This window comes from Danio rerio, chromosome 14, assembly GCF_052040795.2.
Source record: "Danio rerio strain M-AB ecotype USA chromosome 14, GRCz13ab, whole genome shotgun sequence".
Lineage (NCBI taxonomy): Eukaryota > Metazoa > Chordata > Actinopteri > Cypriniformes > Danionidae > Danio > Danio rerio.
The window spans coordinates 28,607,546-28,635,247 of record NC_141034.1 but is presented as its reverse complement, the minus strand read 5'-3'; the positions used below and the strand labels follow the sequence as shown (position 1 = coordinate 28,635,247).

The following is a 27,702-nucleotide window of genomic DNA, read 5'->3' as shown; positions in this document are numbered from 1 at the left end:
CAAACAGCCCACATACATCCTCTGGGAGCATCTCTCCTGTCCTCCTGCACATGAGCACAGAATATTCCAATGAGTTATGTGCATCATTACATGCAGGAGAGCCTCATCATCCATCTTCCCCAGCCCAGCTCGCTGTATTCAAATTCCTTGATTAGTTCCTATTGTACTTAGGCAGCTATTTGTGAGGCAATGTTTGCGTATTGGATTCATACTCAGCATTATGCGACCTTGAAGGTGAGAAATTATAATTATATGGCATCAATAGTGGTTCACTTCCATCATTTAAAACACATTGTCTTTTATTAATGTACCATAGTATATGTTAACCAAACTTTAATCCACCTTTAGAAGCGGATTAACCTTGCTGGTGTACATCCAAAAATGCTTGAAAGCAGCTTTGGAAATTCCAAATGGAGCAAAGACTGAGATCTAACAGACTTGGTTTCACACATAAAATGCTTCAAGAATGTGTGTGTGTGTGTGTGTGTGTGTGTGTGTGTGTGTGTGTGTGTGTGTGTGTGTGTGTGTGTGTGTGTGTGTGTGTGTGTGTGTGTGTGTGTGTTTCTCCTTGCTGCAGTGTGCAATCATTACCCTTTTGTTTGGTTATGGGATTCCTGTCAGTGTTGTTCTGTTGAAGAACAGATAAGAGCTTAACCCTTCGCCCTCTACAAGACAGAACCATTGGGCTGTCTTTTAATTAAAACCGCAGCTCTCAAGGTCAGTTGCAGGTGTGCGTCTGTCCTCAGAGTAAGTGAAGATTAATTAGAATGTTCAAGAGAACTGAATTAAATGAAACATACGAGAAACGAAATGGAAGAAGAAGAAAAAAACGGGCAGAAAGAGAGAAAACAGAGACATATGGGTTCTTTGCGGCGAGCAGAGAAAACAAGCATATCAGTGGCAAAAGCCTTTGTCTGAAATTGAAATGGAGAGTGTTAGTCACGGAGTTACAGCCCCGGAGAGTAAACGGATCAGGGCAACACATACATCTTCCATAAACCATGATATTAAACTAATCTGGACTCTGGGCCTGGATATACAGCTAGTAAACAAATACATTTTATATATATCTGAAGAAAATGGGAGTTGTGCTTCTCAATGTCAAACTATCTGAGGCTGAGCAGTTGCTAATATGGTGTGTGTGTTTTTATTATGTTGCTACGTGGTTGCTAGTGTGTTCTGGGTTTTCTATTTAGGGTTAAAGGAGATGAGGAGACTTCTAATTATATGTATAAGCAACAGTAATGAGCATAGAAAAGACTGCTAATCATTGCCTTTAATGTCTCCTCCTTAACCCTGTTTGAAAGGTAAATTGCGGTTAGCATTCAAGTTGACATTTCACTCTGAACTCATTATGTTTCGCTGTTGATGATGCAGCTTTTATTCCTTTCACATTTGAGGATAACCATTTGATTGCGGCCTCTGGATGTAAGGGTCAGAATTTTTTGTTTCTTGCCTTATCCCTTCGTCTTATGTCCATTACTTTGTCTCTCCTCAGGGTCGTAACTGTGAGATTCCTATTAACGCCTGTATCAGCCTGCCATGTACCAATGGAGGCACGTGTCACCTCACACCTGGACTGGATGGACAGTACAGGTACATCTAAACATCTATGGATTTATTAACACACTGTCATCGATCATGAACATGTAAAGTTGTTAGACTTGTTCCCCGACATGTTTCCTCATGCTGACTCCATGAGTCTGTACAGTATGTGGCCTGCACAGTGTCTCCACTCTCACTATGAACGTGAGTGTTAAAATATATAAATACAATTTAAATCTGATATAATTTGATTTGAAAGTCCTGTGTTAAATTGCACATCTGGACAAAATCTGTGTATTAAAATTTCAAAGCTTGCATTACCACTGGACATTTGAAAGAAGCAAGAGACAGGCAGACAGTTGTAATGGCACACTAAATGTCCCCCGTGTCCTATAAATCACCCGGCAGCTTCAGTAATGTCACATTAGGCCTCCATTCAATTTTTGCTTCATATTCAGCAGGAACACTGTTGCTCAATGACTTTTCCAAAACAAAAAAATTACAAATGAGCCCAGAGATTTGTGTGTTTTTATGTGTCTGGGGGTGGAACATATCAGTTTCTGGCGTGGCCCCTTAGAGCTGGCAGCCAGAGGGCGAGTACTGGGTGGAAGGGTAGAGGCGGGCGTGGGTTCTGCTAAATGGTGAGATAAGTTTTAGTGCTTTTGCTCTTAAAGTCGCCATGGAGATGGAGATTTACGAAACACTGAGCCCCAGTCACTGATGGATTCTGAGCGACAAGACTCATGGATAGCAACAGGAAAGCAGCAAAAGATTTCAGCTGTAGTCAAGAACAGCTTTGTTGATTCAAGACCAGGATCACTAAAAGGTTGAGTGTGAGAACAAATGGTCAAATCTGTGGCAAGACTAAGACCAGAAGAGGGTCAAGACTGAGTCAAGAATAAGACCTCACCATGACTAAAAGAAGTTTAACCCCATAGGAAATCGTGTTTAATGGACATCTAATAGGCATCTAAACATAGATGCCTTGACTAAACCATGGATAATACAACACCTTAGATAGTGTTGAAATCTAAACCAACTTACTCCATTAAATACAGAGACCAAATGCACAATTCCACAGACAGCACCAAAACAAGCCCCTTTTACCCAGGAAACATTCTGTGTGTGCGTGTGTGTGTCAGTGCGTGTGTTCATGTTCAATTGATGTTTAATAGACATCTAGGCATAGATGTCCTGTCTAAAACAAGGCAAAATTAAGGCTGATGTCCAGAAATAGTTTAAAAATGGTGTTAGACTTCACACATATAATCATTTATTTCAGTTTTTTGATGATGGTCTTTTTTGGGCTATTGTTAGACATCATTTTCACTGTCAGCCCAAATTTAATGTTGTTTGGTGCCAAGATGTCTATGTTTAGACTTGGGCTGCTTGGCGTTGGAAAAATCTAGCATCGGGAGATTCATGTTATTCTGAGATTTATATATTGCGATATGAATAAAATTTCAGCAGATGACATGAATATCTCTATTTTTTATTATATCAATATATAATTTTAGATCAACCCAGGCTCATTCTGAAAACGTAGTCCTTTGGACGTTTCTGGAGACCGCGAAATATGTCCCAGAAGGTACGTGTTTTTGCAGTTTTTGCTTTCGTGAATCTCACGAGTGCCGTTCGTGCCTGCGCTGTTCTCGTGACTCGTGTGAACCTAGCGGAGGCCGTTGTCAAACGACTGAATGACTGAATGATTGACTGGGCGACCGGCCAATCGACTGACCCACCCTCCTCCTTCCCTAAACCCAACCAATTTTGCCCACTGACTCGCCCGCCTTACTTCCCTAAACCCAGCGAACGGTTTACAAAAGTCGTCCATAAAAAAAAAAAATCGTCTAATTTTTACCACGTTTTCGGATTTTACCACATTCTCACCCTGTTGTTCACTTATTCGTTTTTTTTTTTTTCGGGTTCTGTATATTTGACTTGAACCCAGACGTCTTCGAGGTCAACACGACGAGCTAACTGGAGCAACTAGTTGTGGCGGGAAAGCCCTCCACAATTAGGTAAGCGGTCAACCGGTAAACGCCAGAAGGAAGGCGTCATAACACCCCGTAGCGTTTGATTAAAAAAATTAAATGCAGCCATACGTACCTCTGGCTACATTATTCGCGGTCTCCAGAAACATCCACGAGACTACGTTTTCAGAATGAGCCTATGTTGCCTATTTCAGATCCATCACCCGTCACCCTCCCGTTTTGTTAATTCTTCTGGAAAACTCCCATAATTTCACCCTGCCCCTGGTCCTTAGCTTTTTGGTACAGCCTGTAACACCCACGGGACTCCGATGGGGCAGCCACTCACAAACAAGATGCATAGTACAGTTACTAACACCACAGTACAGCTACTAACCCGGTTCTTAACTGTGTTATTTAGACAAACACACCTGCAACTATAGATAAATCAAATTAAGAAAAAGATACAAATAAAATAAACAGTGTTTTATTGTTAATATTATTAACAGTATTCAGGTAAACAGTAAGTCAATAATCAAATGTAAAATAATACTGCATAGTCTTTGTTGTATAAATAATTAAATTAAATTAATCCTTATTAAAGTTACAAACGGTACAATTTGTTTATCCTTAATGCTTTTAAAATCCTCTTACAGTTACAGGCCTCAAAAACATACATTTTATACATTTTATACATTACATACAAATTATAAACTTTTATCCAGACAAGACACTACATATCCTGCTGTTCACCATTGAGAATGATCACATTGCGATATTGATGCTGAAACGATATATTGTGCAGCCTTAGTTTATATATCTATTAGACATCTATTAAACACACACACACAAAACTTGCTGTGTAAGAATAAATTAAAAGTCAGGTATGAAGGACAAGAGGTTTAAGTCAATACCAAAAAAAGATGAAGAACACATCAAAATTGAGAGTGAATTAGGGTAAGCCAAGATGGAAATCAGTATAGAGAGCAGAAGAAGGACCATGTTTCGATGTTGTCTATGGACTTGAGCATTTGGTCTCGGTCTTAATTGGAGTAAGATGGTTTAAACTATAACATGTGATCTCCATATTAAAATAAAGTTCTTCCATCATCCACTCACCAACATACAGTATTCCTTGTTTTGGTGGAATACAAATGGAAATATAAAATATGGATAAATCTTGCCAGACTGATCATTTGTGGATAAACTGTCGCTGTAATGTGTTTAGTACGTGTTAAAAGCTGAACATAATGTTCTTCTTGGCTGTGATTAATGCATTTATGATGGATGTTGGGTTGACACTTTAAAACAACCAATAAGACATGAATGGCAACAAATGATGTAATTCTGGCTGCAGGCCGGATGGAAATCAGCCTGGTGGTATTGGGGTGGTACCCAACAGAGTTAAATCACTGTAACTCATGTGTTTCCTTTTGTTCTAACATTTGAAGTATTGATCATGGTTTTGTGCCTTCCTGTTCCTCTAGCTGCGTGTGTCCTCCTGGGTATGAGGGCCAGCAGTGTGAACTGAATCCCGATGACTGTGAAGACAACGATTGTGAGAATAACTCCACCTGTGTGGATGGCATCAACAACTACACTTGTGTCTGCCCCCCTAACTACAAAGGTATCAGTTCAACCTGCATCTAAATAGTGTCTGAGTGGCCATTTACATGACAATGTTTTAAGGCAAATATTTGAAACATTTTCTGGGTTTTGCTTGTTAATACCAAAATGCAGTTTTGGGGACTGAAAACGTATAAATCTGAAAATTAAAAACAAAAAGGGTTTTAAAAATGTCATCGTTGTCATGTCTGTGTAAACTCCCGAAAGCAAGAGTCTATGAAAATTATGACATTGTGCGCATGTATTTTACATATTTCGGAAGGTGTAAATTAAAGGCAAGCATGTACAAACACATAACGAAGCAAAGAGTGAATTTACTTCACATTACAACAAAAAGCTGGGATGCTCATACACACACAGCAAATTCTGCACACACACCAGTGCTGAGCCATCAACTGTTCATTGTAACTTGACAGGTATAAGTGACCAATATTGGCCTGCACTAGCCAAATATCTGTTAACTAACAGTTTCCGTATTTTGTGATTCACAAGTGTTTTCTGTTTAATATGGTTGTGAATTCCATTATGGGATATTGATCTCTGTTCGATTTTGATGTTGAAAATTCAACTCTACAGTTTAGCAAAGTAACTTTTATTGACAATTTAGTTGTTTGAAATAATATTATGTATAATAAATAATAAATAGAAAAGTAAGCCTGTAAAATAACAGAAAATATACCGGCAGTTTATTATCAGGTTTTTTACCGTAATAAACAACACATGATTATTATGAAAACCTACCCACACATACATTTCTGGAGAGCACGAATTATGTGGCCAGAGCTAAGGGCGGTATGACGCCGCCGATGGCTTCTGTTTTGTTTGTGTTTTACCAGCTGACCGGTTACCTTCCTGTTGACCAGTCTCCCTAGTATCGCTTGTAGCTTGCCATGTGCATCGGCAGACCTGAGACGCAAAGAGGAGCTGACCACAATGACAGGGTTTGAAAACGAAGAAGAATGGTTCCAGAAAGACGGTAAAACAAAAACAAAAGGCAAAAAATTAAATAACAGGGTGAGAATGTGATAAGATCTGAAATTGTGGTAACAACACCAACCTAGACAATTTAACACATTAAAATGTTAAAAAAAAGTTAATAAAAGTCACTTTTTTTCAAACTTTTCAAGGTAAAAAGTGATCAGGAAATAGCATAATGCAATTCAAAAGAATAAATAAACTCACTTCATAAAACATGAATCACAAAATACTGAAAACTGCTCATTTATGTATTTTTTACAGTGTGGCATATGTAATACAGTGTTTATTGTTCATGTTCACTGATGTGTAAATGTGGATCAATTTGAGCGTGTGAAAAATGTAAAAAAAAGTTTTAAAACAAAGCAACAACATTTTTGTTTTACGCTACATCGTTGTCATGTAAATGGACCCTTATTACTATTCTTGTTTGCCATATTGCTCTTTTTCTCTCTGTTTTACCACAATGAGGCCATTTTACTTGCCAGACTTTGCCAGTTACATTTATATCCTCCAGCCACAACTGAGGTGGCTAAGAAAACATTAGGAAAGCAAAGAAATATACATGTTAATACTGCTAAAGGGGCAGATTTACTAAACAAACCAGCTATTGACAGAAGTCCTGACTCAGCGGATTTGGAGTTCAGCTGTTGTTAAAACTGTCCGTTCATTTCCACTCCAGATCTGCCAAGTGGCACCACTGCTCTTGTTCTCTTCTTGTCTGTCCTCCCTCTGCTCTATATTTCACTCTTCCTCAAAATAGGAAATGCAGCTGACCCTAAGGACCCTATCATTATAACGGCATTCCTCTTCGCCGCCTCCCTTGGAGCGGGTACAGTTGGTGTAGAGACTGAGTGTACTTACTGTGGTACAGGCCTTGCCACATCCTTAAGCTTGTAGGGTACACACAGCTGTCCAGTTAAAGAACACATTTTTAAAACCAAGCAAGAAAAATAGTTTTTGCTCAGAGGTTGATCTAATGGAGTTGATCTAGCAGACTATCAGAGCTTTCTATGAAAGTCATTTTAAGGAACTGTAACTTTAGCGCAGACGTATGACATTATTAAGTTAAAGAGACTTTCTGAAGCATCTGAAAAATTTAACAAAAAAATATTGAATTTGTGTTTTTTCTTGCATGTAAGAAACGGGCTGTTAGACTTCCTTCAAACTAAGTGCTGCTGCTCATCTTGTTCTGAACCAGACTGGTTAGAGCTCATCTCACACTCAACAGAGAATATATTTTCATTAGTTCCTCACAAAAACTATATAATTATGTGGGTGAAATGAAATGGTAAAAGGAAGGTTGGCGATTTAACAAAGTGACAATGTTTTTTCTCCTCTTTTAACATTGTGGCCATCAGCTTTATGGTACTTGTAAGTATATTTTTGACAGTTTTACAGGGATTACACAACTGTTGGTTTAATATGATTTTTTATATATCACAGATGCAGTAAATTAATCAAACATGACAGGAAGACAGTAAAAGTTCTTATTTATGAATTTCTAATAATCAAAGTATCTTAAAGGAAGTGATTAAGTTAACTTAACACTTTTAACGAATTTATGTGGATTGAACATAACAAAAATTTAATTGTCCCAATTGTGTGGTTTCAGCTCATTTTAATTATGTAGTTTGAACGAGCAAAAAAATATAACTTTTTTTGAGTGTAGAAAACTTTTACAAAATTCCTTTATAACTATAAAGACATTTTGGAGACCCTGGTCCACAAAACTCTTAAGTTGCACATAAATAATTTTACAATAGCTAAAAATACATAGTATAGATTAAATTTATGCCAAGAGTTGGCTTGAGGCTGCAGGCCGAGTGCCTTAGTGTCCCACTAGTGAGGATATACAGTCACATCGCACTTCTACGAGTGTGATATTACGAGTGTGGCGAGTGTGACTCAAACAGAGAGTCTCAAAAACTCTTTTTTTAAGAGGAACTACTTACTTCCACAATTCATTCACTAATGTCAGAACAGCAGAAACCATTGCTACTTCACAAACATCACTTAAGAGCTAGTATTTGAATGATTCTAGTGTAATGTCTAAAGTGATAACAAAGCAGATGATTTTGCTGACGTTTTAAGATTTTAAGGCCTCATCCCCTTCCACCAAATTGTCTCTATCACTGTCTCTCTACTCCACCAATAGCTGGTATGTGGTGAGCGGACTGGCGCCGTTGTCCTGTGGCTGCCGTCGCATCATCCAAGTGGATGCTGCACACTGGTGGTGGTGTGGAGAGACCCCCCCTAATGATTGTGAAGCGCTTTGGGTGTATGACCATACACAATGAATGGGCTATATAAATACACATTACATTACATTAGAAGGCTGAACAGCATGAAATGCCATCAGTCTACAGAGATTTCCCAGTGTTTCTCTGTTGTTATCGGGATATCACAATAATTAACCTAGAAAAAGCCAGAGCAGAGCAAACACTGCCAGATTACTATGGTACAAATACAGCACTATAAAATACAAAAGAGAGAGATTGACTTGCAGTGCCACTTACCTGTTCTGTAATGATTTGTTCAGCTGTCATTTGAAATGTACTCTGAAAACATGCTGTTTTTCTCCCGTAAAGACATATTATGAGGTCTCTGTCGCCATCTCATGCCAACTGCCTTCGCTCTACTCAGTATGGCAGGTTGGCCGCCAACTTGCTGGATTATAAATATTTAAAATAGGCACTATCCTTATGAATAAAATGCATAGTTGCACCAGTTGCACTAGCATAGTGCATTTTGTTGTCCAACAGCTGCAATATTTGTCAAACTGTAGTCCTCTGCTTACCCCTGGTGTGGCGCAGTAATACACAAGAGTAAAGACTTTGTAAGACTGCTGATATTAATTGAATATCTCACGGCTATCAGCCAATCATATTCGATAACTAGACAGAACTGTTGTATAAATATATATTCAGATAATTGATCATATTGTCCTATACTAACAAACCTTGCATCATTGGAATGTTTATTTCTTCATCTTTAAGGGTATGTAAACATCTCAATTAAAAAAAAACAGTCCATGGTCACATTTAATATTGATTAGTTAACTAGCTGATGTCTAACTAACAAGTACTGAATATCCATTTTCCCCTCTTCATCACTGTAGTTCAGTATCTCTTCCATACATCAACTAGTACTAGTCCTTTAATAATGATTATCACAAGTCTAACCACCAGCTTTTTAGATTTAATTTGAAAAATCCACAACCAGAGCTCTGTGCCAGACTCCAGTTTGTGAGGTGCATGCCGGAAACATCAGCAGTCCTGAGTGAGCTGCAGACACCAACTGCACTGATTCCCTGCAGAACACACACACACACACACACAGTTGCAGCAGAGCAGGGTCTAGAGGAAATTGTCCTGGCAGCAGACCACCTAAAAGCCTGTCTCGAGGGCCAGAGCACAGAGAGGGTACATCTGTTTCTGAACCGCTGCTGCTGCTGCTGTGCCATGCAGCTCGCAACATCAACACAAGTGTGCTGGAACAGGAAATGCTAAGAATCTGGGTGAATGAGTCCAGGGAGAGTGGAGGCTGAAAAAGAACCAGAGTGGTCTGTTGTGAAGCCGGACGTCCTGCAGCAGGTGGACGAGAACAGGGAATGAATTGAAGGTTCTGGTTGGCAGTGATTTAGTGCCTTCGAATGCATCCTGCAGAGCCGAGTACTCCAGAAAGGCTTTGCCTTCACACAATGATATGTTTTCAGTCAGGCCTGGAGGAGAAAAAGCCTCACACAGTCTAAATGTTGGCAGATGGTGTGAGGGCCGAAAAACATCTCGAGGAGGGTCATGACACACATGCTGTTTGTGCGGTCAAAGAGTTCCTTTAGGCGCACAACTGTGGGCTTCACCCGCAGACAGTGGAGTGTTTCAGCTTGTGGATGCCGGAGGAGGGCAACTGTTATAGTCATTTGTTTCTTGTTTTTGTGTGTCTTTTAGGTGATCTGTGCGAGGAGGTGGTTGACCCCTGTCTGCCTGGGTTTGACCTCTGCCAACACGACTCCAAGTGTGTTCCTCTCAGCAAGGGCTACAGGTGAGTGTGTGAGAATATGCAGTTTAGATCATAAATTGGTAATTTTTTAAGAATTGCACGCTATTAATCATTAGCAAATAATTCATGATTTGTTTAGCATTGAATCTTCATTAATAGACATCCATTAGCAGTTTAATTTGCAAGTGTGCAGTTTTAAGCGTTACCCATAAATTGCTTCGTTTTCCAGATATAATGTAAACCTCATCATTCAAAATGTGTAAATGTAAAAAAATTTGTTTGGCCATGCTAGTAGAATGGTGTTTTATGAAATCCCTAAGGAGCTGTTATCAAACTAGAGAAAATTTAGGAATTTTGAAGATTACAAGAGTCAAAAAAGGTTTTAATTAGCATTTATTCTGCCATAAAGCTGTATAAGAGAACGTTAGGCCATATCTAAAACAACCCGACACTCTTAAATAGTGGCATATTTTAGGAACCATTTTTAGTGGACTCTGAAACAATAGTAGACATTCTGAAGTGCACTCAATCAGTTCTACAATGCACTGCAATAATGAGTGTAGTGTACAACCTCTCATATCAATCTGCTGCCCATGACTCACTGAAGCTAAGCAGGGCTGAGCCTGGATGGGAGACCACATGGAAAAACTAGATTGCTGTAGGAAGTGGTGTTAGCGAGGCCAGCAGGGGGTGCTCAACCTGCAGTCTGTGTGAGTCCTAATGCCCAAGTATAGTGTAGGGGACACTATACTGTCAGTGAGTGCCGGATGAGACATTAAACTGAGTACCTGACTTTGTAGTCATTAAAAATCCCATGGCACTTCTCGTAAAGAGTAGGGATCTAATTCGGTGTCCTGGCCAAATTTCCTCCATCAGCCTTTTACCAATCATCCCCATCCACCCAATTGGCTCTTTCACTGTCTCTCCACTTCACTTAAAGCTGGTGTGTGGTGACCTTACTGGCGCCGTGGTGTAGAGAGACCCCCTTCATGATTGTGAAGCACTTTGGGTGTATGGCCATACACAATAAATGCATTTTATATATACATATTACATTAAATTTCATTATAACTTATGTGCTCTCAATAGCTAGAAAAAACCCATAATCAAGTGTTTGAGTTCATGCCACATTATTTTTTTTCGTATATCCAAATCTTCACAAGATGGCATCCACAGCAGAATCCTATCAGTATATGTTTTTAAATAAAGTATTTTTTTTTTTGCTATTAAATTAATGTTTATATACTGGAATTGAAATACTTTATTTTAGTACTAAAGTGATAAACAGCTTGCTAAGTGTTAAATAACTATCACAAGATCTGACCAAGAAGTTGAAAATCGAATCAGTCCGAGGGATTCACCAACCAGCAAAGTACAAAAAAGGCCATTTCTTTCAATGCACTCAGTGGACTGTATTAATGGACTAATGTACAGTAGGGAATAGTGAATGAGGGTATAGGATACAACATTTAACTCCCAGGGTGAAATTATCTTAAATTACACTTTTAGTTTTGGTCGTACAGATAAAATCAATACATCAATCAAATCTGTTAGGTGTCTAGTTTTTATTGTGTACACTCACAATGACAACAGACGTTTACTTTTACAAAATAAGGATAATACACAGTTTAGACATTTTCTCTTTTTCGTTTCTGCAAACTGTTTTTAGAAGCACATAGTAAAATGCACTGAAACTGTCACGGTTGAGGTGGGGAAAAGGAGCGAGGACTCAAGTGCAAAGAAACAATGGGTATTTATTAATAATAAAATAAAAATAAAAAGCAAAACAAAACTACCCCGAGGGGGAAAACATTAACAAAACACACAAATTTGGCTCAACAAGAACAAGGCAAGACTGGAGCAGGAACACGGGGAGTGTAGACAACGAACTCGCAAAGGACTGAAAACATGAGGGGGATTATAAAGCAAAAAAGTAAATTGACACACAGGTGAACACAATTAACTAATAATGGGTTGACAAGGAGGGTGGGACTAGACAATAGACGGGAGAGCGCATGACACAGAGAGACAATACAAGCCATGCGCTCACATAACAACACTGAAGCACACGACAAAAGCACGTGACCACAATGTAAACACCGAGCCACGTGCTTTGACAAAAAACGCAAGACACGAGCACACGATAGATAAACACCTTACCGTGCGCTCACACATAAGCAACGCGCATGCTTCATCTCAGCGCCAACCAAAACTGAAACCAACTAGACGGAGGCGCCGAGAAAAAAGCAGCGCGCTGCTGACAGAACAAACACAAACACTAGTACAAGAGCGCGCGCGTCTGAGGGACGCACACTGCGTACACCCACGACGGCGCGCGCGCACACACAGAGACAGAAACAGGACCAGACATTGAGTAGTGTCAGAGCTCTGCCACCAAAACAAGAATTTACAAGACCAAAGTGGCAGAACCCTGACACTAGCCCCCCCCAAAAGGGACGCCACCTGGCGTCCCTAAAGGGAACATCCAACAAGGTACAAGACAGACAAGAAACACTAGAAGACAACAAAACAGGCAACATCAACAGACACAAGACAGGGGGGTGAACAGGCAAGACAACATGAAGGGAGGGAGGGAGGGAAGCCAAGCCAGACCCAACAAGACAAACAAGGGAGGGATGGGAGGGCAAGACCAGGGAGGATCAGGAGGGACAGTCCAGGGTGGATTCAGTGGGTCGGGGGCCCCGGCAGGGAGCCAGGGTGGAGCCGGAGGGTCCGTCCAGGGTGCAGAGAGGGAACACCAGGGAGGAGCAGGGGGGACGACCCAGGGAGAGTCTATCAGGGGAGACAAGGCAGGAGGTCGGTGGGGAGCCGGCTGGGCTGGAGGCCTGTGGGGAGCCGGCTGGGCTGGAGACCAGAGGGGAGCCGGCAGGGCAGGAGACCAGAGGGGAGCCGGCAGGGCAGGAGACCAGAGGGGAGCCGGCAGGGCGAGGCGCCGGGCTGGGACCGGCAGGACGAGACGTCTGGGTGGGGCCGGCAGGGCAGGGCGCCGAGCTGGGACCGGCTGGGCGAGACGTCTGAGTGGCGCCGGCAGGGCGAGACGTCTGGGTGGCGCCGGCAGGGCAAGGAGCCGGGCTGGGGCCGGCTGGGCAAGGCATCTGGGTGGCGCCGGCAGGGCAAGGCGTCTGGGAGGCGCCTGCTGGGCAAGGCGTCTGGAAGGCGCCGGCTGGGCAAGGCGTCTGGGTGGTGCCGGCAGGGCAAGGGGCCGGGCTGGGGCCGGCAGGGCAAGACGTCTGGTTGGGGCCGGCAGGGCAAGACGTCGGGCTGGGGCCGGCTGGGCAAGACGTCTGGGTGGTGCCGGCAGGGCAAGGAGCCGGGCTGGGGCCGGCAGGGCTTGACGTCTGGGTGGTGCCGGCAGGGAAAGGAGCCGGGCTGAAGCCGGCAGGGAAAGGAGCAGGGCTGGGGCCAGCTGGGCAAGACGTCTGGGTGGCGCCGGCAGAGCAAGACGTCTGGGTGGCGCCGGCAGAGCAAGACGTCTGGGTGGCGCCGGCAGGGCAAGACGTCTGGGTGGCGCCGGCAGGGCAAGACGTCTGGGTGGCGCCGGCAGGGCAAGACGTCTGGGTGGCGCCGGCAGGGCAAGACGTCTGGGTGGCGCCGGCAGGGCAAGACGTCTGGGTGGCGCCGGCAGGGCAAGGAGCCGGGCTGGTGCCGGCAGGGCTAGACGTCTGGTTGATGCCGGCAGAGCAAGGAGCCGGGCTGGGGCCGGCAGGGCAAGACGTCTGGGTGGCGCCGGCAGGGCAAGGAGCCGGGCTGGTGCCGACACTGGAGGGCGCTCAGGGGCTGGAGCCGACACTGGAGGGCGCTCAGGGGCTGGAGCCGACACTGGAGGGCGCTCAGGGGCTGGAGCCGACACTGGAGGGCGCTCAGGGGCTGGAGCCGACACTGGAGGGCGCTCAGGGGCTGGAGCCGACACTGGAGGGCGCTCAGGGGCTGGAGCCGACACTGGAGGGCGCTCAGGGGCTGGAGCCGACACTGGAGGGCGCTCAGGGGCTGGAGCCGACACTGGAGGGCGCTCAGGGGCTGGAGCCGACACTGGAGGGCGCTCAGGGGCTGGAGCCGACACTGGAGGGCGCTCAGGGGCTGGAGCCGACACTGGAGGGCGCTCAGGGGCTGGAGCCGACACTGGAGGGCGCTCAGGGGCTGGAGCCGACACTGGAGGGCGCTCAGGGGCTGGAGCCGACACTGGAGGGCGCTCTGGGGCTGGAGCCGACACTGGAGGGCGCTCTGGGGCTGGAGCCGACACTGGAGGGCGCTCTGGGGCTGGAGCCGACACTGGAGGGCGCTCTGGGGCTGGAGCCGACACTGGAGGGCGCTCTGGGGCTGGAGCCGACACTGGAGGGCGCTCTGGGGCTGGAGCCGACACTGCAGCAGAGGTCTTCCTCTTTAACCTCCGCTTCTGAGTGCGGGTCAGCCCTTGAGGGCTGGACATGGGCTGGGAGGCAGCACTGGTGGTGGTGGTGCGAGGGATCCTCTCCTCCTGAAGGATCCCTTTCTCCTGCTGCTGAACCATGTGCTCTATAAATTGCTGGTATGACCAGCCCACCATTCTCTGGATTTGCAGAGGAAGAAGGGGCTTGTCCAGAGCAAAATTTAGGTGGGTCATAAGCAGCCAGTCATTAAAATTCAGCCCCTCAGCTGCCTTGCGGAATTTCTCCGCAAACTCCTCCAAATTCAAGCCACATTGTTTCAGTGACTGCAAATGCAGCAACTTAGTAATGCGGCTGGCGAAGGAGCCATCTTCACTCCGCTGGGTCCTCATTCTGGCTAGTTCGTACTGTCACGGTTGAGGTGGGGAAAAGGAGCGAGGACTCAAGTGCAAAGAAACAATGGGTATTTATTAATAATAAAATAAAAATAAAAAGCAAAACAAAACTACCCCGAGGGGGAAAACATTAACAAAACACACAAATTTGGCTCAACAAGAACAAGGCAAGACTGGAGCAGGAACACGGGGAGTGTAGACAACGAACTCGCAAAGGACTGAAAACATGAGGGGGATTATAAAGCAAAAAAGTAAATTGACACACAGGTGAACACAATTAACTAATAATGGGTTGACAAGGAGGGTGGGACTAGACAATAGACGGGAGAGCGCATGACACAGAGAGACAATACAAGCCATGCGCTCACATAACAACACTGAAGCACACGACAAAAGCACGTGACCACAATGTAAACACCGAGCCACGTGCTTTGACAAAAAACGCAAGACACGAGCACACGATAGATAAACACCTTACCGTGCGCTCACACATAAGCAACGCGCATGCTTCATCTCAGCGCCAACCAAAACTGAAACCAACTAGACGGAGGCGCCGAGAAAAAAGCAGCGCGCTGCTGACAGAACAAACACAAACACTAGTACAAGAGCGCGCGCGTCTGAGGGACGCACACTGCGTACACCCACGACGGCGCGCGCGCACACACAGAGACAGAAACAGGACCAGACATTGAGTAGTGTCAGAGCTCTGCCACCAAAACAAGAATTTACAAGACCAAAGTGGCAGAACCCTGACAGAAACTCCGTGAAAACAAAACACAGACATGAGACAAATAGCTATAGAAAGCTTGAAGTGTTTACTTTTAAATGCAGCGAAAGCCTGTTGAAAACAAATATTGCTTGTTAATAGGGGTTGTAAAATAATTAAGGAAAACACTACCACTTGACAGATTAAAGTCATTTGAAACTGATCACTGTCCTTTTTTTAAAAATCTCATTTGTTTTTATACTTCGTTTGCAGTATATGTCTTTCACAAAATACGCTTTAAAAAAATACTATTTTATATCTCTTAATATAATTTTAAAAAGGACTAAACCGTGACCTCGAATTTTATGAAACTGCACAATTTAAATACATATATGTACTTTACATAAGTCATGGCAACATATGTTTTTGTTAACAATTTATTAACATAAGTAAACAATGTTTATTATTTATTTATTTTTTTTCATTTTAATGTAATGCAAGGTTAATTTGATCCAACTTAAAAATGTAAGGAAATTCCTAAGGCATACTGTAAAACTGTGTTTTTAACTCAGCTCTTCCCCAAAACATCCCTCTTTGCTAGCGATTTCAAGCCTCTACACTGTGCTTTTGTTGTTTTCTTCAGATGTGAGTGTTTGCCTGGTTATGTTGGCCAGCAGTGTGAGCAGGATTACAATGACTGTCTGGAGAACAAATGTCAGCATGGGGCAGAGTGTGTTGACGCCATCAATGGATACACATGTGTGTGCAAGGAGGGCTTCAGGTATGTGGGTTGTTAAAGATCACACACATGCATGTTCTATTGCAAATAAGGGTACACTAATTAATTCAGTTGTTGTCATGTTATGTTAAATACTGTAATACAGACAAAACACAACGTGAACCCTACTTCTACTTTTCTAAGAAAATATTCAGAATTATTATTTTTCTGCATTCAAATGTAATACAGTAGGTTTCAGTAACTATTGAAGAAATTTGCATTGAGCTAGAAATAATCAAATAATCTGCAATTTTATGGTTGTTGATATTATTAGTATTACTAGTAAAAGTAATAGTAAATATTGTGTGAATTTATTCCTTATAATACAATAATTAGATTCCAAAACTGCTAAAGAAGCAACTTTTTTTTATTTACACAAATGTTTCAATGGGTCAAAGACAAAAAGTGGTGTGTAGTAATGTAATTTCTGTTTATAAAATTGTCATTTTAATTCTCTATACTTACCCTAATGCTTAAAATTTCTCACGTATAAGTTCAAGTATTATAAGTACAAAGTAGAATAATTATGTTTATTCTTTGTACAAATATATATGCTACACTGAAAGATGATAGATCATTATTTCAACCAAATATTTCACTTAATCTCACAAATTCTTTGGAACACAAATTCTGTATATATATGTATGAATTGTTTTTAAAAATGTAAATATTTTAAAACAAAAACAAACAAAAAAACAAAATGGTACATCTTGTCTTTGACCCACTTGCACAAGGGAGAGATGCAGATTCCCCGATACATCCTTTTATGATAACTAGGATACTTGCACACCTGTGATCATTACTATTATGAAAGTTTTGAGAAATGGTGCAAACATATGTACACACACACCAAGCTTTTTGTTGATGATTTGTTAAATGATAGTATATCATTAAATCTGAAATCCACTGGAGATGAATATCCATATGGCTAATTATAACACACAAGCACGCATGTGTGTGTGTTCTTCAGAAGAACAATAGCTCACTCCCTAGCATCACTCACTCCACTACAGTTTCTAATTAAGGAACTGATGGTGTCTTGAGTCCAGCATTAATCTGGCTTACCACCAATCCTGACACGCCATCAATATTCTAACACCATCTTCATCTCTTGCGGGATTTAGATTAAAGCAGAATGAATTCGATTAAAGAAAAATGGGCTTGAAAAATTGCCTATATTATTTTGTTTCAATTATTTCAGTAAATAACATCTAATGCACATTCAAGATCAAAACTTTTTTTATATATTATTATAAGGTTTTAGTGAGTGTAAAACATTTAGAAAACTACTTTTAAATAAACATTACTTTGTTATATTTTTGCTTTTAAATAAAATAAAACTTTGGAAAACCGTCAGGTACAATTGTGTCAAAATCATATTTGAAACACACTTGAAATGTGTTTCAAAATGTTCCAAAACCACACATTTAAAATACTTTTTTTTTTTCTTTTTTTACGTTACTCCTTATGCTCTATTTTGGGCAAATAAATGCAGTTTTATTGATCATAAGACCCTTCAAAATCTTAATTATTTCAGACTTCTGAAAATGTCAAATGCAATGTTCCCATATTACACATTTTAAATTAAAAATAATATTATTATTTCTGAATGTTACTAATTAACATTAAATCAATAATACTATTTATTCATTCATTTATTTTTCCTTTGGCTAAGTCCCTTTATTAATCAGGGGTTGACACAGTGGAATCAACCGCCAACTTATCCAGCATATGTTTTACGCAGCGGAAGCCCTTCCAGCCACAACCCAACACTGAGAAACACCCATACACACTCAATCACACACATACACTACAGCCAATTTAGCCTACCCAATTCACCTGTACCGCATGTCTTTGGACTGTGGGGGAAACCGGAACACCCGGAGAAAACCCATGCGAACACAGGAAGAACATGCAGACTCCACACAGAAATGCCAACTGACCCAGTCGTGGCTCAAACCAGCAACCTTCTTGCTGTGAGGCGATTATGCTACCCACTGCATTATTAATAATACTACTAACTGTATTTTGATAAAAAAAAAATTACTTTGGTGAGACATTTTTAGAATTAGTAGTTATTCCAGATTTTGGAACACATGAGGCATCTGAATTGTTCATTTTAATCACATGATCTTTTTTTATCATGAAAACATTACAAAGACACATGTTTTATTCGTTTTTATTGTGTTCTGCATGTGTTTCATATGTTACTTTACCATGTAAAGCTCATGTGGCATAAAATAAAATAACAATGATATTATTAATAATCTGTATTCTGCATTTGAATTTGACAGACTTCAGCAAGTATTCAATAAAATATATTCACGTAGCTAACTAACTGATTAAATTACACTCAAATGTTTGAATAAAATATTAAAGAACTGATAATAAATGTTTAAAAATGTGTCCCTCTCACTTTTTTTAGTGGGCTATTCTGTGAGAATCATCCACCAATGGTATTGCTCCAGAACACAAGTCCATGCGATCAGTCGGATTGTCAAAATGGATCCGAATGTCTGGTCATGGAAGGAGAGCCAGTGTGCCGTTGTCTGCCTGGTTACTTCGGCACTAAGTGTCAAAAAATGGTCACACTGCACTTTCTCGGCAAGGAAGCTTACGTGGAGCTCTCCGGCACCAGGATCCGACCACCCATGCACATTTCCTTCCAGGTACACCTATAACCTGTAACCTTCCTGTAATGCTTTATAATAGATCCCAGATCACCTTCTCTAATATAGACTTCACATTTCAGCCTCAGATAAGTGTGCATATCCTTCACGAGAAGCAATCTAGCTCTGTCATATGTCTTTTTTTTCTCGCATTGCGTGGTCTAAGCCAGCTTTGGCCTCTTTGACATTATGAGAATGTCATCTCTTGTCCACCTGCGTGAATAATTCCTCTCCTGAGGATATATATTATGGTAATGGAGGTTGAGCTGGGCTGTTATCCATGCAATCAGTGGCCCTGTGTAACCGCTAGATCTGCTACAAAAATGAGCCTATCTTCTCACCGTCGGGAGGGCAAGCTAATGTTAATTAAAGTGGGAGAAATTAAAAAGAGCTCAGGAGCTGGTTATCTCCGTGTGGACGTCAGCATCTCTTAGTTTTAGCATCTTTGTTGAACTAGAGGTCTTTGTGAGCTAAGTACAAGTACATTGGTAGTACTCAGTGCTGCTTTTTAATCTGAGTGGGATTTTTCACAAGCAGGAAACAAGATTAGTGAAGTGTTAAAAGAAAACTGTGAAATCCTTGACAATACATCTGGTGTAAAGATTCATTTTTGTCAGTCTGATCACAAGTGGATGTCACTAAACACAGGTGTAAACAGAGTTTAAAATGATTGAAGTTTGGCTTTTGACCACGATCAAGGATGAATGGAAACTCAGTCACATGCATTGCTTTCATTTGCAAAGTGTACTGTAAACGTAGTGTAAATGCATTCATAAAGCCATGAAAGATCATCTGTTCTATGACTAAACACTTGATTGTTTTAGGTCACATTGTACTAGGTTGTACTAAAGCACACATATCATGACTGAAATGTTAGATTGGAACCATATTAGTCTTAAAAATAATACATTTTCAAAATAACACAATTCTTATACAGTATACAAAAGTTTGTTCAAAACACAATGATAAAACACAAGTAAAAGCATAAATATTTCGGCAATTCGTCACACGAATGCGTCTTGCCTGCTGTAAATAAATGGAAAGTGATTGTATGGATATGTTTTTATGTTTAAATGTATATCTTAAGTTCTTGAATTTATTTTAATGTTGCGTTTATCACAATGATGTGATACGTTAGAAAGTCTTCAAATGCCAGTTATAGTATAAGAAAGATGGCTTGGACTAACAACTTTGTTAAACAGCAACTGATTGTTTTTCATTAACTAAAACAACTTTTAATCATAAGGAAATACCTTCGGTTAAAAAAATAAGGCTTTACTTACTTTTTGAGGCTAGTTTTTTATCCACCATGGTGAAATTTATCTTCTTTGTGTACACAGAATGTCTTTAAGGTGGTGGTAGCTGTTTGTAATGCCTGATAGAAGGTTCTCCAAACTCAAGTGATTCCAAGAATTGCCTTTAAAAAGCATGTTAATGTCGGAATAACACTTGCCAAGCTGTAATGGTACTTTGGAAATAAATGCTATATTGAACAATTTAAATACTATAAAAATCTTAGATATCTGAAAATAAAATTCCGGTAAAAAATGTGTATCTTTAAATGTTTATGAGTAGTATCCTCAGACTTGCTGTAAAATATATATTTTTTGTTTAGGTTCTTCTTATTTTATTTACTTACATTTTATTTAGTTTTTTAGACAGAACAGAAAAACAAAACTAAGAAAAAGCAAGTCTCCAGCAAGCTTTTTTTTTTATGTCTAATAGACGTCTAAACAGTCATCTTGGCTAAAACAAGGCTAAAAATCTGGGCTGTCAGTGAAAATCTAATAGATGTCAAATAAACAACAATTAATGACTACATATATAAAGTCTGTCTAATGTTTTGGGCTATTCTTAGAGATCTATAAGATTTTCACTGACAGCCCAAGTTTAGCCTTGGTTTAGCCAAGCTGTCTACATTTAGATGTCTATTAGACATCTATTAAACACAAAATTGTTTGCTGAGTCAGACTTGTAAAATAAAAAACAAAAACAAAACAATATCTATTCAGCACAATTCATCCGCTTTCTCCAAAAACATTAAGAAAAGGTTGCCATATGGTAAATAATCTCTTATATGACCCTTTCAAAGAGCATCAACGTTTTTTGCTGTAAAATATTTCATAAGATTTAACAATATTTTACCTTCTCGCTTTGTTCAGTCGCACCAACTGACTGTGAACAGCCCCTAAAGGACAACACGCAGATTCTGCAGGCGCTTGGGAGCAGCAAATATAGAAAAGCAATCAAATTAGGATGCTTTTTTTATTTCCAGCGTTCTTAGTAAAACTGTGCTAAACAGTGTTAATGACTTGGTCCTCCTGTGACACATCCACTGACAGAAAGCGAATACAGGGACACATTATCTTCTTCATATCCCTCCAGGCTATGAATGTAAGCAGTCCACTCGGCCCCTAGCTGATGTGTGTAGGGGCTTCCACACTCCATAAGCTATCAACTGCTCTTTTCTTTCCCCTCATCCTCCCGGACTAGCGCTTATATATAAACGTGAGCTGTTTTCCATCACAGCTTGCTCTCAGGCGTTTCGTTTGATGCCCTCGACTAAACAGGGAGTTAAGTTCAAGGCCTGCAGCGGTTGTCTTTCAGCGTATGTGTTGCGTCAAAATAGTGTGCTTATCACACACTCTTGATTGTTTTGTACTTTTTTTTCCTTTTAGCCCTCCACCTCGATCACTTCGAGAAGTGTTCCTGCCGTTCTCCTTCACTGAACTTTCAATGTCTCTTTCCCAATTCCCCTCTTTCTGTCTTTGCAGGTAGCCACTGATAAGGATAATGGCATTCTGTTGTATAAAGAGGACCATGACCCACTCGCCCTAGAACTGTACCAGGGACACATCCGTTTGATCTATGACATTTCCAAATACCCCCCAACCACTGTGTACAGGTGAGGATAGAGTGAACATGCACACATACTTGTGGACAGTTTTTATTTTATTGAATACCCTCCTAAAGGTACATCTTTGTACCTTATTTACACTTGAAGTTTTGTTGTAGTACTGTGCATTGTAAAGTTGTAGTAAAGTGCATATTACTATTAGTATGGAAACTTAAGGGGTGGATAATGAACAAAATTATACATTTACTGCTGGCTTTATGAACACTAGAACTACATAGGCAGCTTGACTGTTTTCAATATTTGCAATTTTGATAACTTTGTTGAAATTAAACCCACAAAACTATAATACCCTAACTTTAAAAAAATGTTTATATTCCATTTTAACCTTGTTTTTTTATTAAAATTACAAAAAACAAGAAAATTTCTACCTTTAACTAGCATATCGTTCAAAATGACAGCATGCATTTCAGTGTCTGCTACTTTTCCCCCTGCCTATTTAACTACATCAACGTATACAACTTCAGATATACGTTATTTTTTAAATGTATATCTATAACATATTTCGGTGCCACGAAAAGCTTTCTGCGCTGCTCATGAAAGTGAAAATTAAATTGAGGTGCAGTTATTTGTGCTCCAGTACAAATTTATAGTATGTATAACCAAAAAGACTGTATTATTAGGGTGATGACTTAATGAAATATGACGACAGACATCCAAATTTAATTTTAATATCTAAATGAAAGCTTTTAATATTAACATGACGTGGTAATTCTAATAGTTATAGAATTCTGGTAATTCTTGTGTTAAAATACTATGGTTTAGGGCATAGAAACATGAATATTTTTGATAAATATATGCTACATGTGTAGTTAAAATGGATAGGAAAAGACTTGCATTTCTTTTTGGCAAAATAATTATAATACAATGGGCTGGATTAGACTGGTTGAAAGAAAAGAAACTTATTTTTTGTTATGTTTCACATCATCCAGAAAATAAGAGTACACATTGGTTATTTGCATTTTTTACAGAAATTGTAACAAACACTGGTTGTAAATTGGCAAATTGTCCTTTTAAAAGTAAAATTTTTTAAGACTTAAAGATAAGAAAAGACACTACACCATGCTCTAAGATCATTTGTTGAGAGAAATTAAAATTAAGTTACCTTCCCACATGGCCCAAAAGCATTAAGGACATGTCCGAATCCACTTTTGCTATTTTAAGGACGAAAAAATATTGCCTGCGCTCTGGTGCATGGTCTAACAGGGTTGTGCTTATTTTGTTAATGAGTTACGGGTGTGTTTTGAGCACAGCATGCATTAAACCAATCAGAGTCTCATCCCCCATTCCCTTTACGTGTCAGTTGTGTCGCGCCATGGCACATTTCCTATTTGAATTGCGGACTTTGCAAAACTATATGCTTAATCAGCGTAAAAAAAAAACAGTTAAACGGACTATCTGCAGTGCGAGGATAAAGAAATAGCCTCCTCCATTTGGCCACTTAACTTTCACTTTACTTTTACTCTTAGCTTTACTCCTTTACTTTCGTAAATAAGAAATGGTGATGTACACACTCCACTGAAGACATCCATAAGTCCACATAATTAAATTCCTTTTTTAAGCGCAGATTTGTTTCAAAACTATTTCTAAATTCTGTTCTAATTTTCAGCAAACAAATAAATGAACAATAATAACGAAGTGTGGTCAAATGAGTTATTTCCAAACATGTCTTATGCCCTATATGGTCCAAAACTCAACAGATGGAAAAATATAAACTTGTTTTTATTAAAACAAATATAAATATGCAAATAATAAGTAATACTAATAATAATAATAATAATAACAACATTATACAAATGCAAATTGTCATGAATAAAGCGAAAAAAAAAAAAACCTGATGTGAAGAAGGCTTGTGGGTATTGGTTTTATATATTTATGTAGAAATTAATATTTTTAAAGTTTAATAAATATCACACTTAAAGATATTTGTGTATTGCTGTACATCCTGTGTGTATTAAGCAATGTGTAAGTTTAGACCCGCATGGGCGCATAATTAACGCACTTTATGCTGGACTTTAGACCAGCTTTCAGTTGGTCAATGGCTCTATTTTTAGTTCCTCAAAATACCAACGTTCCAACAAAGCACCTAAACACACCTTCTTTCTAGACTGGAACACCCATTAGCCCACAAAGAGGCGCAAATGGATTTGCTATTTTATCGATGTGGTGCAAAACGTGTAAATTAGGGTTGCGCTGGTCTGAAAATAGCAACAAATTGCACCAAACATTGACTTGCACCTTATTGCGCCGGGTGTATGATAGGGCCCTAAGTTCATTAAAAATAGTTTGAAGTCATTTAAAAGCTTGTTGATATAAATGACACTTTTCTAATTTAGCTTAGAAACATGCTACCATCAGATTTTTGCACTGCAGATCTTCAGTGTGCCACGAGGAATGTTTCTCATGGCTGCTTATGATGCTCCCTTAGAAGGCAGCTGCTTGTGTAGCTCACTGGATTTTATAACGAACCCACAAACACAATTGCACCTCTGTTCTACACAGTAAATAAACCCATAAAGCCAGTCTTTTTTTACTGCGACAAAATCTAAACAGACATATAGCAGCCTAAATGATTTCAAAACATCAAACATACACACTCATTCGTCTTCCATAAACCCCCCTCGCTCTCGTCAAGAATAGTTCAGGGTAAAAAAGGCATGTTTGCGGGTAGATTTGCTCCCCGTTCTCAGGAAAGTTTAATCCCTGTAAGCTCATGGCACATCATAAAACCATATAGGGCCCTCAGGTTTGCATGACCTGTTTGAATCTGCCTCAGGCGAGACCTTGCTTCCCTCTCCCGGTTCCCATGTGAACGCTTCTGTGCTGCAATGCCATGATTTCTATGCTCATTGGAGCCCCCATAAACACAGAGCTCTTAGCCCTCACCCCCTGCCCTTTCAGCAGACAACAGTCTTGTTGAGTCTGGCGCAGATGGTGCCTGACTCCGGCCTGGTGGGTCACTGCGGATGTCATTAAGCTAGCACAGGCTCTGTAATGGGTTTCAAGAGCCCAGATTCAAGTCTTTAAATACAGCCTACACACAAACCAAGTAACAGCTTAAAATTTCAAAGCATTTCTAGATTGAAATCAGTGTCTTTTTTATCTCTGTTTGTTAAGAATGGGTATGTGGTGTAAATCAGGGTCTTTTTTATCTACATCAGCAGAAGTGTGAACATTTGTGACTGGCAGCTGTTTTAGCTGGCAGTAGATGTGAACAGTGGTGAGCTGGCTGCTCAGGCACTGCCTGCCTGCTTGATGACTTTGTATTGATCCATTGCCTCCCTTTCCTGCTGCAAGGGCCACTCTTCCCTTCTGCTTGCAGAGCTGGCCCAATCGATCGCTCTATGACTCTCAGAATGGAAAATACATTTTCAGCAAGAGTACTTGCCTTTGCAGCATAAGTATAGATGCAATTACAAATATTAATGCCATAATTAAGGACATTTATGCACTTTGTCTGCCTTTATTTGGAGGGAAGGATAAATAGTTTTTGAGGCCTTGATATTGGTCAATAATCCAAAAGTACAGCAACATCAAGCCTCTTTAAGGCTAGTTGATTCACTCGGCAGCCATCTTGAATTACAGCTTGAATTGGGGAAAAATCTCCTGCATGTTAAACCTGCTTTTGCAGGCTTGATAAGATGGAATGAACAGCATCTACAAGCAACACAGCTTACTGTTTCATCCCTGCAGGTACAGGACGTCAACATGATGTCATATTGATGTTTTAAGCATCACGGGTACGTTGGATTTTGTTTGTAAATGAAAATTGGGTCGACGTCAGAACCCAACTTCCAACCTAAAAATAACCTAAAATCAATCAAATATCAACGTCTAATCATGTTACACCTTGAAGTTGTATGGACATTACCGCTATAACATTTATTAGACATTCACTTTCCAACACAACCTAAAATCAACCAAATATCAGCATAATTTCACGTCATTATTGGACATCAAAATAACATTGTCCTTAGATGCTGGCCAGACATTGAATTTTGGTCACCTGACGTCATGACCTAAATCTAACCTAATAATAATGTCTTATGATGTTGTGTGCATGCTGGGATAGCATATGTACTAAATACTAGACTAGTGATGTATTTGAATTCCACTTATACCCTCATTGCTATTCCCTACATGTAATAATTCACTTAGATAGTCCACTTAAAGGAGTGAATGAATTTGAGCACTAAGTGCACCAGAAGTACAGCAATGCTGCCTTGTTTGTGTTTTGCTGGTTGATAAACTCCCTAGACGGATTAGATTTTCAACATCTTGGTCAGACACTGTGATAGTTAAATAATTATTCTGTCTATTAGTAATGACACAAAGTATTTAGATTTCTCTTATGCATCCAAACTTTACTTTTTATTTAAATAATATTTTTTTTGAAACTTATGGTCATGATTTTTTTCTAGCTGTTGAGTGTATATGGGTACTCATTGTTGCGGTGCATTGTGGGATTAATTGAGTGCACTTTAGAATGTCCACTATGGTTTTTGAGACCACTAAATTCTGGTTTATACTTCTGCGTCGAGTGATCGTCAAGACCCACAGTGTTCTTCTTTGTCGAGTTTCTTCAAGGTTGTTTTGTTTTTCCGAACGCTACCTTAATATACAAGTAACTAAAACTTGCTCATTCAGAGACAGGAACTGGCAGACATGCAATCATAAGGTCAACACAAAACATCTGGAGCTGTTTCATGGGACTCGACACTTGTAAACACTCACTACATTGGACTTATGGCTCTGAGCTCCGCCCACACTCGGCAATCACAGAGCTTGTGATAAGCGTCGTTGTGACGTGTAGTTACATTTTTTGAGAAGTCAGTGTCGGCATCAGCCATGGCAAGAACTATGTGACTTCACGAAGTCTGCACCGAACCATATGCGTGTGCTTGATGCAGAAGCATAAATCAGCCTCAAAAGTAGCTGCTTCCTCAAGTAGTGCACTATTTAAGAGTATGGGGTAGCTTTCGAATATAGGACTTCAACTGTTAACTGATGTGCAGTTGTGTGGCTTAATTAAGTATATTCTAATGCCACTTTTTTTTTTTTTTTGTGGACCTTTAGTCTCTACTAAATCCAAAATGCCTCACAGCACCCACAGTTAATCATATATCCCTCTAATTATTTTGTTTTTCCCCAAGTGACATTGTGTTGTGTGGCTTTGGCTTCTATAAACCCCATTGTAATGGGGTAAACAATTTGGTTAACGTGAGGAGAGGAATTGTCCTTTCAGCTTAATTCAGCTGATTTGGTCATGGCAGCTCACTGCATACCCCAGTTTGATGGCCAAGCTCCTGAGGTCTCCATGTCATAGTTAACGCTAACAATGTGGAACCAAAGCTAACATTGTCCCTCAAAAGCCAGCTGCTCAATTTGTATCCTACTCTACGCCGCAGTGCTTGGACGTGGGTGCAGCGTTTGGGCAGCTCCCTTGCTTTGGTTTTCCCACCATGGAAGCTGGAGTTTTGAGGCTGTGGTTGGAGCATTCCTGTGCCTAGTCTGCTTCAGTGGCTCTCTGCGGGTGCTTGACTTCTAATGTGGAACTGGGTCATAAAGACTCTGTGGGGTGAAGATCAGAGGAAGAAAACTCGCAAGATTCCCACACCATCTACTGGTTCCACTCAGCTCTTCTTACACCTTGTCCTTATTGAACTTCAGCAGGAGAATAGATCCCTGACAGGAAAAACAAGAAATGATGAGGAAGAAAACGGAAATGGTGAGAGAG

The 27,702-nt window shown here is 40.5% G+C and overlaps 1 protein-coding gene across 1 annotated transcript in view; it reads left to right on the top strand.

Annotated features, from left to right (window-relative positions):
- Positions 1-27,702, top strand: part of slit3 (slit homolog 3 (Drosophila)) — a 272,477-nt gene that overhangs the window by 232,463 nt on the left and 12,312 nt on the right. The window contains exons 27-32 of the mRNA NM_131736.3: positions 1,499-1,596; positions 5,003-5,142; positions 10,067-10,160; positions 16,248-16,385; positions 18,808-19,051; positions 21,826-21,956. Coding sequence (NP_571811.3) covers positions 1,499-1,596; positions 5,003-5,142; positions 10,067-10,160; positions 16,248-16,385; positions 18,808-19,051; positions 21,826-21,956 — 845 coding nt within the window. The remainder of the gene's footprint in view (positions 1-1,498; positions 1,597-5,002; positions 5,143-10,066; positions 10,161-16,247; positions 16,386-18,807; positions 19,052-21,825; positions 21,957-27,702) is intronic.